This window comes from Prionailurus viverrinus, chromosome D1, assembly GCF_022837055.1.
Source record: "Prionailurus viverrinus isolate Anna chromosome D1, UM_Priviv_1.0, whole genome shotgun sequence".
In the NCBI taxonomy this organism is placed as follows: Eukaryota; Metazoa; Chordata; class Mammalia; order Carnivora; family Felidae; genus Prionailurus; species Prionailurus viverrinus.
The window spans coordinates 44846458-44860961 of NC_062570.1; the positions used below are offsets into that span (position 1 = coordinate 44846458).

Below are 14504 nucleotides of genomic sequence, written 5' to 3' on the forward strand. Positions count from 1 at the left end.
ATTTATCAATGATAGTTTCATAAACAGTGAGTATGAGCAGCCATGTGAAAAAGTAGGTAAATTATTTCAGGCGGAGAGGATAGCAAAGTGCAAATGTAATGAGGAGAGAGGAAATCTCGACGGTTTGAGGATCAAACAGAAAGCAAGAGTTCATTCCTGATACAGTGAGCGATTAGAGGAACAAAGGGATACGTAGTTCATGCAGGTCTTTCATGTAGGATTTCATTCAAAGATGATAACAAGGTAACCTCTTGGGAAGTATTCAGCTTCCCAATATTGAGAGTAACTTGATATGATTTACATTTAAATTAAAAAAAAATCACAGTGTTGAGGGTAGTCTCAGTGTGATACGTTGGCAGATCAGATGGGGGGAGGGTGGGAAAAGGAAGAGTCAAGGATGATACTTAGGTTCCTGGCTTGTACCTTAAATTCAAGAAAAAGTGGATGAAATTAGAAGTTAACCACAGTTGTTCAGCCAGAAATGATGGCATGTTGGACCAGAGTGATGCTGGTGGAAAGGGAGCAAAGTGGACAAACTGATTACATCTGATGGCTCTGTAGGGTTGCTCTTACTCTCTGTGACCCAGAGGGTAAGCCTGGTCTACCTGTAAAAATAATGCTTCTTCAAAATCTCATTTCAAAAACTTGCTTAACAGAAGGAAACAGTGCAGTGAGAATGGGATCAAACAGTAGAGACTATGTCAGTAACTGAAAGTTCCACACCTGCCTCAATGTGCGTCTTCTGTCCAGGTCTCTTGGAGAACCTTTCTTTGTCTTAATTTTATATCTGACTGCACCAATAAGTAGGCCAACCTTCATTTTTTTAATTCCATTCCAACAGTCTCACTAAAAACCAGAAAGTCTTCAGTTGGTTATCAGACTTATCCTCATAGCAGGATGACCACAGAAAAGTGACTTATCTTTTCAGAGCCCCATTTTCCTTATCTGTAAAGTGTGAGCAAAGATATCTATAAGATCACTAGCAGATTTATATAACATGTTAATGTATTGTGCAAGTTATAATAAACCTTTCAAATAGAAAGCAGAATAATTTTTTAATTTTTAATTTTTTTAATTTTTTAAGTGTATTTATTTATTTTGAGAGAGAGAGAGAGAGAGAGAGAGAGAGAGAGAGAGAGCATGGGTGTGGGAGGGGCAGAGAGAAGGGGAGAGAGAGAATCCCAAGCAGGCTCCACACTGTCAGTGCAGAGACTGATATGGGGCTCAAACACAAATTGTGAGATTATGACCTGAGCCAAAATCAAGAGTTAAAGGCTTAACTCACTAAGCCACCCATGCACCCTTATAATTCTTTTTTAAAAATATATTTATTTTGACAGAGAGGGAGAGAGAGAGAGAGAGAGAGAGAGAGAGAGAGAGAGAGAGAATGCAAGTGGGGGAGGAGCAGAGAGAGAGGGAGAGAGAGAATACCAAGCAGGCTCCTTGCCATCAGCACAGTCTGATGTGGGGGCTCCATCTCACAGTCAGTAGGATCATGACCAAAGCTGAAATCAAGAGTTGGATACTCAGCCAAGTGAGGCACCCAGGCTCCCCAAAAGGGAGAAGTTTTATAAGAGAAATACATACAATAATAAATGCATAATAAATGTAGTCAGATCTCCACAGAGATCTGTATTTACTTATTTAGTCTTCTCAAAACCCAGATGAGGCAGATAGGGAATACAATTATGCACATTTTATAGATGAGAAAACAAAGGCACAAGATGAAGTAAAATAACTTCTTCAAGATTAAACAGCTGATGAGAGGCAGAGCCTAGTCTTCCCTCTCAAGCAGTGTGACTGGAGTCCTTGCTGATGCTTAAACCAGTGATTCTCCAACTGTAGCTATAGTAGGAATCCTGAAACGGGATTGTTAAAACACAGATTGCTGGGACCTACCCAGACATTTTCTGATTCAGTAGGTTATGAGGGAGGGGCCAGGAATGTGCTTTTCTTACAAATCCCAGGAAGATTTGGCTGCGACTGGTCCCATTGATCCTGGGACCATGCTTTGAGAACTACTGCTAAAAAGGCTGCCTACTTATAATGATCTGAGCACCAAATTCTGGTTTGCGTGTAAAATCAATTTCATTTCATATCATTTCAATATATGCCAAGTTTTCAGGAATGAAATTTCTGGATAAATCAACAGAGGATAGCATTTTTTTTTTTTTTCTGCTGGGACTTGACCAAGAGTTATCTAGCATCAACATCAAGGTATGGGTTGAATGACCATCTGATGAGATATTTCTATGCTAACTCGCTGAAATTATCTCTGTTTTCAGAGAAAAGGCACCCATCACTCTTCCCGATTCTATAATTTTATTTAGAGACATAATGAGTATCTGAACGTCATATTCTATTTTCCAGCACATTGATCCATGAGCATTTTAGATGATGAAATATATCTTTGCCTTAGAAATTTACTTAAGACATCTTTCCATTTATTCCTTATATTAAATTTGGTATTTTAGTTTTCTTTTTTATTAAATGTATAAGTACCTTATATTATATACACATTTCACTTCAGAATGGTAAAGGTCTCTATAAAATATGTTATAAAAATAAAACATAGGGCCTGATCAGTTTGAGAATCACGTAATTTTCCTCCCTGCTAACGGAAAGAGGACCAGCACTTTACTTTGAGGGGGAATAGTTTGTAAATAGTAGATAATTGGAAACAAACTAAATTTAAAATCAAGTTATCTGAGGTTTATTTTTGAATCTCAGTAACTAGCATTGTGACATCTAGTGAGTTATGATCTCTGGATCTCTACTTTCCAATACTAAAATTAATCCATTGGACTAAAAGTTCTCCAAGATCCCCTTTTAGTTATCATTCAGTGAATAAAGACTATTTAAACTATCTTCACAATTAAGTATGCTACTTGATTACATCTATCAAAGAAATTTCCAACTGGATTGTTCAACTCTTCAATATTGACAACCTAGTAAAAGACTTCATGTTTTAACAAATAACACACTTTGGGGAAACTTCAGAAGGCAATGCTACTCTGTTGGTGTATCGTTAAGTGTGTTACTGTAATTACATGATGTCAACTTTTAATCTCAAGCATAGGGCTATGAAATCTAAAAGGCCACACCCTTGCCTTTGCAGTTTTTGCCTACATTAGAAAGCATACTCACTTCTGAGCTTTCAAGAGCAGTTCCTCTTGCCAAATTGAAATTGGCTTCCAGGCTTTGAAACCAAGATAAGGTTATACAGGGGAGAAAAAAAATTTCCTTTACCCTTCAAAGGTTCTCCTAGCTGGGATAAGAATTAAATCGACATGAAACAGATTAACAGGAGGAAATAAAATGTGATTTTGTATGTATGGGAACCCCACATACAATGATAAGTTCAAAGCCAGAAAGGCAAAATGAGGTATGGACTCCATCCTGAGCTGAGGAATAGGCTAGGGGCCTGGCACATTAAAGGAGAAGGGGACAATTCACAGGGCAATAAGAAGAAGAGCGGATATTTGGTAATTAGATCTTTGCCCTACCATGCAGATAGGTCAGTCAGATAAAATGTATCTCTGGTACTAAGTCTAATTCTGGAAAAGATCCTCAATTAGATTTTTCTAGGTAGTTGAGGGATAAAAAGTTTCTTTTCTTAAAAAAATTTTTTTAATATTTATTTTATTTTATTTTTTGAGAGGCAGAGCATGAGCTGGGGAGGGGCAGACAGAAAGGGAGACACAGAATCCGAAGCCAGCTCCAGGCTCTGAGCTGTCAGACCCAGCCCGATGCAGTGCTTGAACCCAGGAATGTGAGATCATGACCTGAGTCAAAGTCAGACACTCAACCGACTGTGCCACCCAGGCACCCCAAAAAGTTTCTCATGGACAGGTAGGGCCTTGATTGCCTTCAGCTCAAAATAGTCAACATGCCTCAATGGCATGTTTTGGGGAGACTTGCTCTGAACCCCCTCAGTTATTATGCATTTATTTAAAAACCCCAGGACAATTTCTGAGTGTGTGTGTGTGTGTGTGTGTGTGTGTGTGTGTGTTTTGTTTTTTTTTTTGTTTTTTTGAGAGAGAAAGAGCCAGAGAGAGAACAGGAACATACACTAGTGGGGGGGTGGGGGGAGGGAGAGAGAGAATCCCAAGCATGCTCTGCATGCTGTCAGCATGGACCCTGATTTAGGGCCTGATCCAGGAACCTGATGGAAATCCATGACCTGAGCTGAAATCAAGAGTGGGATGCTTAAATGACTGAGCCACCCAGGTGCCCCAATTTCTGGGTGTTTTTAAGTCATAATCTAGGGAGACAAAGGTGAATAATGAGCATATTTATTTGTAACCACTGTGATGAGGGCAAAATACGTGTGCCCTAGAGGACAGGGACACATAAAAGTCTATCTTGTTCATCACTTGCCCTTGATGCTGACACACGGCCCGACACCTAACAGGCTCTGTGTATAAAAGAAGCCCCAACTTCCACCAAGAGTCAGGAAAAGTCACAGGAGCTCTCCCAGAAAAGGGTGATATTTAAACTAAGCCAAGAGGCACTTGGCAGTAATAATTATTGGCAGTCAGACTGGCACACTGGACCTGCTCATAAAACCAGCTTTCTCCTACCAGCTTCCTTCCTCACCCTGGGCAAGTTACTTCCTCTCTCTGGGCCTCCTGCTTTTCATCTGTAAAAGAAGGGGTGGAGGTCCACAATCTCTGACAGCTTTTGTGCATGTGTGTGAGTACTTGCCTTAACTAAATCCTATAAAGTTTGCAGGGAAAAAAAAAACAACAACTGATACACAAAAACCTGCAAGTTTGCACTCCAACTGAATTCTCTTGTGGATAATAAGTAAACAACGTTAACAGGAAACCAAACAAAACCAAGCAAAAAGTTGCTGTGAAACTTTTGGCAAACGGAAGGAAGAGCAGTTCTCAAACAGCTGGGGTGCCTGGGGGTAGCAGGCAACGTTTTCCCCAGTAGGTACAAAATAACTGAGTTGGTGAGGACTAACTGGGGAAGGGGAGGGAGTAAAAGAAAACTCCACTTGTTAGATCGCTTCCTCTCTGGGTCTTTTTCACACTTTCTGTCTATTCCCACCCCCACCCCCTCACCTCCGTTGTATGTCTGTCTCTTTCTGATCTTTAGTTGCTGCCTACCGCCGCACATTGTTCCCCCCCCCTCCCCCCGGGGTTACTTCTCATGGAACAAAGTCACTGTGGCTCTTAAATCCTATTTGGAGACGTCCCATGGTAACAGACCCTGTCCGCAGGTTCAAGCCAGGTTCTGGTGGAGCTGCGGCCAGGTGCGGAGCTGCGCGCACCCGGGAGCGCGGTACTGCGCCCGAGCGCCCCTCCCCCCGCCCCTGGGGCCCCAGACCCCGCCCCCGCCCCTTGCAGGCCGTGGGTTTCCGGCAGCTCAGGCTATTTTAAGGCGCGCGCTGGGCTGATCGCTTCGCTGTGAGCCCTCTGCTCTTCGGTGACGACTTCGTCCTTCTCCTCCCCTCTGGGGCCCCGCCAGCATGGGTCCCAGGCCCCAGTCGCTGCTCGCCGCCCTCCTGCTGCTCCTCGCCGTCGCTGGCCCCGCGTACTGCGACACACCTGCCAACTGCACCTACCCTGACCTGCTGGGCACCTGGGTCTTCCAGGTGGGCCCCGTTGGTTCTCGGAGCGAAGTCAACTGCTCGGTTATGGGTAAGCCGCGGCGCCCCGGCCTCTCCCCCTTCCCGCTTTGGCCCGGGACTCCTTCCTTGCCTTCCCGAGCTCTCTGCCCCCAGCGTCCACGCGGAGCGCCGAGACCCGAGGCCGGTGCTACTGGGAAGCCAGGATGGACTTGAGGCCCCTTGGGGTGCCTTTTCCCGCTCCAGGGCCGAGAAGTCCACGCTGAGCGGCTGAGAACTTCTAATTGCACGTTTCCTTAGCCATTCCCGGGGCCTAAACACTTTTTCGAGAACTTTTTTCCCTTTTTAGTTTTTGGGTTTTGGTTTATTTGATTTGGAAGAGAGTTGAGACCGTGCAATCTTAGGATCTCCCTGCCCAATCTGCAGGGCAGATTTTAAAGCTGTGCCCATGAAAAATAAGCTCGAATAGCGGAGAAAATAGCAAAAAAAGGTTTTTTCCTTTTGTTAGCTTGTGGGAAAGAGCCTTTTTTTTTTTTTGCCCAGAGTTTTTGACTTACACGTGTGTTGAAGCTACTAGTCCGAGAAAACTTTTGGTATTGGCTCTGCCCTTTTTCCTGTATTGCAGGGAGATAGATAAAAGTACTCCCTCCCCCCCACCCATTCATTCTTTTTTACTTTCTACTTCTTCATCGTCGTCTTTTTTTTTTTTTTTTTTTCGGGGGTGGGGGGATAACTCTTTAGTCAGTGATTATATTTGGGAATGTCCAGAGCCAAGCACAAAGTCTGGCTTATGGAAACCTCTGAAAGAAATGTCTCGTGTTAGAACACACTGGGATATTTCATTTGTCCTCAGAGAACATAGCTATCCTGAGGACGAAGAATTTAGAGAAGGGAGAAGAAAAAACACACAATCTCTGTCAAAAGAGGCACTCTTGTTCTGCCCAAACCCTTACCACCCTGTGGCATGTGGAGTGAGGGAAGCTCTCTGCCTCAATTTCCTTGTCTCAGCAGGAAGAGATTGCCAGGTCATTTGTTACTAAAACAGACCTATTCAACTATTCCAACTCCAGATGACTGTGTGGCATTTTGTAATCCTGGGCATTATAACCACCTTCAGTTTTAAAAGTTGAATTTGAAGGTCCGAAGCAGGAGAACTGTTCTGTCACATGCAGTCTCCTCTTTCAGAGTATTCATCTGAAACCTGGAAAAACTACAGTGTGAAACCCCCAGATGGACACAGCAGAACCCTTTCAGACAACCTCTGCTTATAAATCGTGCCTTTGACTTTAATCTAGTAAAGACACATGTAGATCCGAGCTCTTATCTTCTGAAGGTTGAAAGCTTAGTTGCTATTGGCACAAACTAGCTTTATAGGATAGAAACCTTGAGTTTGCCTAATAGCGTGGAAGGATTCAGATTATGAGGTTCTGAACTGCTAGAGCCATTGAGAAGGACACCCCATTTCTTCCCTAAAGAGATCATTTCCTTTGTCCTTGTGATATGATAGCAGATCTTTTATATTTTACATTTTCCATTTTTTGACTACCATTTTGTGTTCTACCCATTTTTGGCTGTCATTTGAAACATCCCTATTCCTCCTTTTCTTCAGTGTTTGGATGCTCTAGGAAGGTAGGGCTGTACTTTTGGGGGACTCTCTGCCTGGTGGACATATTTCTGTCTTTTGAGCCTTCACTTCACTAGTTTTCCTGAGACACCTGTGGGAGTGTACAGGATGGAGACTCTGATATCTTCACAAGCCAGACTGGTCCAAATCCGGTGGCATTAAAGGAAAGCAGCTTAAAAATCATGGAAATTCTAGAGATTTCCCTGCCATTTGCCGTCCAAATAATTTTCCTCTGTTGTGCATTATTATTTATTTCTTTATTTTTAGGACCACCAGAAAAAAAGGTAGTGGTGCACCTTAAGAAGTTGGATACAGCATATGATGATTTTGGCAATGCCGGCCATTTTACCATCATTTACAATCAAGGCTTTGAGATTGTGTTGAATGACTACAAGTGGTTTGCCTTTTTTAAGGTTAGTTTTGTTGGGAATGCATTTGTATTTTCAGTGATTTGATATCTGAAGCTTCTTCTAATCAGACTCTCAGAATTTTAATTTTAGATTAGGAAGATAACCCGAATTGACACCATTTTTCCCAAGAGATATTAGATGGTGTAATTTTGCCACTTTATTTAAAATTGTGAATTCAGTAAATTAAAAAGAGCTGTGTTTGAATATGTACAACCCATCTGTATTGAAATTTACATTTTGGTAAGTATGACTAAATTTATTTATTACTACACCTTTACTTTTAAATGTTGCCTTAGTCACTTGGCTCTGTACTGAATGTGTAGGAAAGATATGGGTGTTATAAATTTCTTTTTCTTGGAATTATTATCCTATCCTTCCATTGCTTGTTGACTCTGAAAAATTGATGACACATTCCTCAACTTAATAATGATGGATGGGTTATGTGCCAGTACACCCATTGTAAATGGAAAATGTGTTTGATTCCTCTCAAACATCATGGCTTAGCCTGCCCTACCTTGAACATGCTCAGAACACCTAAATTGGCCTCTAGCAAAATCATCTAACACAGTCTATTTTATAGTGTGTTGACTATTTCATTGAATTAATTGAATACTGTAATAAAAGGGAGAAACAGAATGGTTGTAAGTGTATCACTGGTCCACCCTTGTGATCGTGGGGCTGACTGCTACTGTTCAGCATCACAGGAATGTTTCCTACTGCATAGTGCTAGCCTAGGAAAAATCAAAATTCAAAGTCCGGTTTCTAGTGAACGTGTATAGCTTTTACACCATATGTATGTGTGTAGCTTACCAAAGATGGTAAGTTGGACCACCGTAAAGTCCAGGACCATCTGTGTTATAATGTACTAGATGTATTAATGTGAATAACTGCCTTTAGTGAGCTGAGACAAAGAGATAGCGTGGGCTGAAGTAAAATGTAGCTCCGCCAGTCCAACCTGTGTTCTTCTTTCACTGGGGAAGAAGCATTGTCGGTTCTTGTATTTTAACACCTTGCTTCCCGTTGCATACATATGCTGAGGTATAATAGCTTATTTAGCACAGATTTCAGTCCATCCCAGATAACTTTCTGAAGTTGGAACTTTTCCTGTTGGCAGAGTATTAACTGCTGTAAGTGAATTGAGGACACAAGCCTGAGACTCGCTGTTTCTTACTATAAATAGAGTATAAACAAAAACAGACTTGCATGGAGTAGGGTTTACAACTTTTGGAACATCTGGTAAGAGTTGGCCAATTACAGGGATCTGTGGGAAAGTGGGGAATGAATCTGTTTAGGATGATGAAAGACAGGAGACTAACAAAAGAGTCACCTCTGAATTTATTGTGATTTTTCTAACCTGGCTTGTGATTTAATCACTGGGCTGTGGTGCTACATCTGAGCCAAGTATATTTCTTAGAATAATAACTTTCCTTTTTTTTTTTTTTTCCTTAACCTTGAGAATCCCTTTTTAACATGAAAAAAGGGAAGAGAGACCAAGAGGAAAAAATTATCCCCCTCGCCTGTATTAGCTGGTCTGATACTCAGTGAGAACTGATCTATCCTTTCTGATCTATCCAGTTGAGAGCCAGCTGGTCATGTTTTTTAGTTGGAACCCATGCTTAACCATTTATGACACGTTTTAATATCACCCCTGGATACTATGTGTTTAAGAAAATAGTATCTATATGAATTTTTAAAATTGTGATACATAGGTGGTAAGCATAATTCACTCTGAATATAATTCTTGGTCTGCTTATTGATGAGCCTAGGGCTTTGCAGACTCCTTGTCGGTACTCTGCTATAGCCCTTCAAAAGTTCTTTGCCTTTGAGGTGAGAACCATTTGCCTATGGAATTGATGTACAAGGAAAGACCTATTCAAGCTAGTTGTTGACTATGTACTCTACCCGCCTCCCCCGTGTCTTTTTTTTTTTTTTTTTAATTTTTTTTTCAACGTTTTTTATTTATTTTTGGGACAGAGAGAGACAGAGCATGAACGGGGGAGGGGCAGAGAGAGGGAGACACAGAATCGGAAACAGGCTCCAGGCTCCAAGCCATCAGCCCAGAGCCTGACGCGGGGCTCGAACTCCCGGACCGCGAGATCGTGACCTTGTTGAAGTCGGACGCTCAACTGACTGCGCCACCCAGGTGCCCCCCCCCCCCCGTGTCCTTTTTTGCCTGACACTTGGTAGACACTTAGTTGGTAATTTGTTTAAATACTGAAAATGAATCCATGATGTGGAATTCACTTGAGAAATAGGAGGTTGAAGTGTAAGATGGGAAGTTGCATACAAATAGATGAGTAAGTAAAATAGTTTTACCCATTTGGCTTAGAAAAGTTTTCTTTCTTCCCTTCTGTAGAATGGAGAAACTGTTGGGCAAACTTCTAAAGTCAGCATTTAATTGCCTGAACCATAACCAGAAATAGATCTGAGCAGTTTCCTTTTATTAATATTTTTCCATCAGTTTGTCTGCTCTCAGCTTAAATAAGAGTCCAAAGCTGGTAGGTACAGAGGGGACAGCTGGTGGCTGGAGGAGGAATCAGAATGCCTTTTTGTATTTCCCTTGAAATTACAGTGTAAGCACATTGGGTATTTTTCCATAACCTCAGAATGTTAAGTCATGGGTCAGTAGAGAGCCACTTCATAAAGTCAAATAAGGTTTTAAGTGTACTCAACCACAAATGGGAAGAATCAATACATACACTGTTGTTGGGTAGACCCCTACTTAATCACAGGCTTCTGGATGGCATTCTCTGATTAGGAGCAAGAATAGGAAGAGTGTTCTTGCATTAACTGATTTCAGTATATTTTTTGAAGTGCTTTTTTAAAATTTTTTTTTTTTCAATGTTTATTATTATTTTATTTTTGGGACAGAGAGAGACAGAGCATGAGCGGGGGAGGGGCAGAGAGAGAGGGAGACACAGAATCGGAAACAGGCTCCAGGCTCTGAGCCATCAGCCCAGAGCCCGACGCAGGGCTCGAACTCACGGACTGCGAGATCGTGACCTGGCTGAAGTCGGACGCTTAACCGACTGCGCCACCCAGGCGCCCCATGAAGTGCTTTTTTATTTTTTTTTTTTTATTTTATTTTTTATTTTTTTTTTCAACGTTTATTTATTTTTGGGACAGAGAGAGACAGAGCATGAACGCGGGAGGGGCAGAGAGAGAGGGAGACACAGAATCAGAAACAGGCTCCAGGCTCTGAGCCATCAGCCCAGAGCCCGACGCGGGGCTCGAACTCACGGACCGCGAGATCGTGACCTGGGTGAAATCGGACGCTTAACCGACTGCGCCACCCAGGCGCCCCTGAAGTGCTTTTTTAAACAGAACCATTATCAGGGCTGTGTTTTCCTGCTGAGAAATCAGTCACTCTGACTGGTCAATAGTTAAGTTTTGTGATAGGATAATAATTTTAATAAACAGAGTAGAATATACATAAGATACTTGGTTTTAAAATTTCTCTTAAGCTAATCAAGCAGTTCTAGATCAACATGTTTTGCAGAGTGAAAGAATCTATGCTCTTTTGGCAAATCCAAGTGACAGTAATGGGGAGCTGAGTTTTAAATTTAACAAAAATTATAGAGTGGAATTGACTGTAGATAATAGGAAAGGCAAATATTTTTGGTGACACTGGCTAACACAAAAAGCTTGCTGGATTTTTACCATAAGTATCAGGGCATTTCCTGCAGAAGTACCAAATTAGGTGTGTAACTCAAGAAAAACGCAAACGTCTTTTTTTAATAAGATTTATTTTTTTTTTAATTTTTTTTTTTTTTTTTACTGTTTATTTTTTATTTTTGAGACAGAGACAGAGCATGAACAGGGGAGGGGCAGAGAGAGAAAGGGAGACACAGAATCTGAAACAGGCTCCAGGCTCTGAGCTGTCAGTACAGAGACCAACACAGGGCTCGAACCCACAAACTGTGAGATCATGACCTGAGCCGAAGTCAGACACTTAACCAACTGAGCCACCCAGGCACCCAATAAGATTTCTTTTATTTTTTTTTAAGTTTATTTTAAGAGAGAGGAGGAGAGAGCAAGTGTGTGTGAGCAGGGAAAGGGCAGAGAGTGCGCGAGAGAAAATCTCAACCAGGCTCTGTGTAAGTGCAGAGCCCCATATGGGGCTTGATCCCATGAACCATGAGATAATGACCTGAGCTGAATCAGGAGTCAGCTGCTTAACCATCTGAGCCACCTAAGCACCCCAACCAAAAACCTGTTAATGTCACAGAGCTTTGGTCATTTATTCTACAGACTTAGAAAATATCTTTTAAATGAAAATTTATTTTTGAAAAGGTAGAATTATCAAGATATAAGCAGTATTTGTTATTTAGAGTGTCTCATGTAAACTACAACGTAGTGTTCAACCTACCACTGTTAAAGAAATACCTGACATTTTTGCCATGAATATCTACTACCTATATGTTCTTAGAAGGCAAATCAATTGGATTTCCAGATCTCTATGTTGACTCATACCAGGCCCTACCACTTGTTTCCTTTTGTCCTTTTCAGATATGCCTTCATTAGATTACATATTTGCATTAGATTGTTTCTTGTTGCTGTTAGCGTTTGTTGAACAGGTGATACATGTAGGATATTGTTAGCTCTGTTCCACGCAGCCCAGTAGAGCCAACAGCTTCCACATCATTCTCCCTGCATTCCAACTTTGAAGCAATTGTGATACCACTACTGTTGGTAGGAATTTGCTTTATTTAGTTCTCAAGCCTCACTTGGAAGGTGGGCATTGTTCATAATCTAAGTTTTTGTAAGCTCTTTTTCCCCCTTGGTTTTAACTGCTTGAGAAATTGGGAGTGAAGTGGGGATAATCTGTTGTTGAATAGGACTTCAAGCTGGATAAAAAGGTTGGAAGGAAATAAATCTGGACACTGAATTTTCATTCCTGGATAGTTTGAATTTGATAGGAAGCACTAGGTATATATTCTTAAAAGGTATATTTTTCTACTCCCCTTCCTGCATACATTCAATTATCTGAAACATTATGGGGAGTTACAATCTCAGATGTATTTAGGGTTCACCTGGGCAGATACCTAAGCATTTGAAATGACTGTAATGTAAAACAATAAGGAGTAATAAGATCAGTGGCAAAATGGAAACTGTCTTAGAGGCATTCATACTCAGTTTTTTAAAAAAGCAGTGTACTGGCCAAAGTAAATGACAGGACTATCTGCAGGCTAGTTTCTAAGAGTTATCAAATTTAATAGCATTACCATTGGCTTATAATTGGTATGCCCAACAAATTTGTATCCCTTCAAAGTACCTGCAGATCAAAAGCAGCCAACCTCTTTTTTTTTTTTTTAATTTGTGTGTGTGAGAGAACGAGAGAGAGAATATCTTAAGCAGGCTCTGCTCCATGCTTAGTGCAGAGTGTGATGTGGGGCTCAATCCCATGACCCTGGGTTCACGACCTGGGCCAAAATCAAAAGTCTGATGCTCAACCAACTGAGCCACTCCGGTGCCCCAAAAGCAGCCAACCTCTTACATGAAAACAATATAACAAAACAGGATGTTAAATAATGGCTGACTATGTGTTGGGTGGATAAGTGATTTTTTTAATGCTTTTATGTACTTTATTTTTTATCATCACGGGTAAAGCTCCTCTGTACCGCATCTTCTCTAATGGCACAGAGGAAGGAAGTCCTATGAGCGAAACTAAGTTCCAAAGAAAAACCTCAAGTTAAATAGGCTTCCTAACCTTTTCCTGCTTCCCATTTCACTTTCTCTAAGGCTGCAAAAAAGGAACAGTAGAGCAGGAACTCAGACTTCATTTTGAAGATTAAGCCACTCACGGGTGGAGAAGATGTGTTGAAGAGAAACTAGTCTTCTGACTGAAAATTTTATTTTAGGACTGGCAAGCAAACCTTATTGATCTCTAATTGTGTGTTTGTTTGCAACCCACTAGTCTTGGTAGAACTTGAAGCTAAAAAAGACTTCCATGGTTCTTTCTTTCTTCTTTTTTTAAGTTTATTTATTTATCTTGAGAGACCACTGGGGAGGGGCAGAGAGAGAGAGAGAAAGAAGAGAAAGAAAGAAAAAGAAAGAAAGAAAGAAAAGAAAAGAAAGAAAGAGAATCTCAAGCAGGCTCTGCACTGTCCGCATAGGGCTTGTTGTGAAGCTCAAACTCACAGAACTGAGATCATGACCTGAGCCAAAACCAAGAGTCAGGTGCTTAACCGACTAAGCCACCCAAGCGCCCCTTCCATGGGTATTTCTATATCAGGTTGGCTCTTGAAACAAGAGCGGTATGTTGGGAAATCCATACCAGGGAATTGATTTGCACATTTTGTGTGCTAGTGACTTGTAAATTTCAAGCTTGTCACATCAGCCAGAAATGTCAATCATGTTTCTACAGTTAAGAATTTGGGAATCTTGTAATGTTTTTTTTGTTTGTTTGTTTTGTTTTTTTTTTTTTTTTACTGTGCTTTCTGGGTTCATTTTTAAGATCTAACAGTTTAGCTTTTAGAATACTTGTTTTTAGCCTAATTTACTTGTTTTAGTATAGATTTAGCATACTGAGATCCAGATGTTGTCTTTTTTTTTTTTTTTTTTAATTTTAACAACTTGAGATTTACTCTTGAGTATTTCATTTCATGGAAAGAATCAGAAGTTTAACAATCCAAGCCTAGTTTTGTTTTGTTTTTTTCATGGTGATGCTTAATTGTAACATAATGACTTAGTTTACCATTGTGAACTCTTCATAGGATGTCACTGATTTTATCAGTCAGTTGTTCATGCAGCTGGGAACTGTGAGGGTACATGATTTGAGACATCTGAGGAACAAACTGGGTGAGCTCCACTGAAATTTTTAACTTACTAAAGAGCCAGCTTCCCTCCTCCCTGGTGGCTTATGCAAATTAGTATTTGTTTATTCATCTGG

General features: G+C 41.0%; 1 protein-coding gene across 3 annotated transcripts in view; it reads left to right on the forward strand.

Annotated features, from left to right (window-relative positions):
• Window positions 1–14504, forward strand: part of CTSC (cathepsin C) — a 111991-nt gene that overhangs the window by 66380 nt on the left and 31107 nt on the right. The window contains exons 1-3 of one of the 3 annotated variants that reach the window (XM_047877122.1): window positions 5348–5651; window positions 7470–7615; window positions 14329–14413. In XM_047877122.1, coding sequence (XP_047733078.1) covers window positions 5480–5651; window positions 7470–7615; window positions 14329–14413 — 403 coding nt within the window. In that variant the 5' untranslated portion in view covers window positions 5348–5479. Of the gene's footprint in view, window positions 1–5347; window positions 5652–7469; window positions 7616–14328; window positions 14414–14504 lie in introns of those variants that run through there. The other 2 variants (XM_047877120.1, XM_047877121.1) reach the window with 2 other exon arrangements.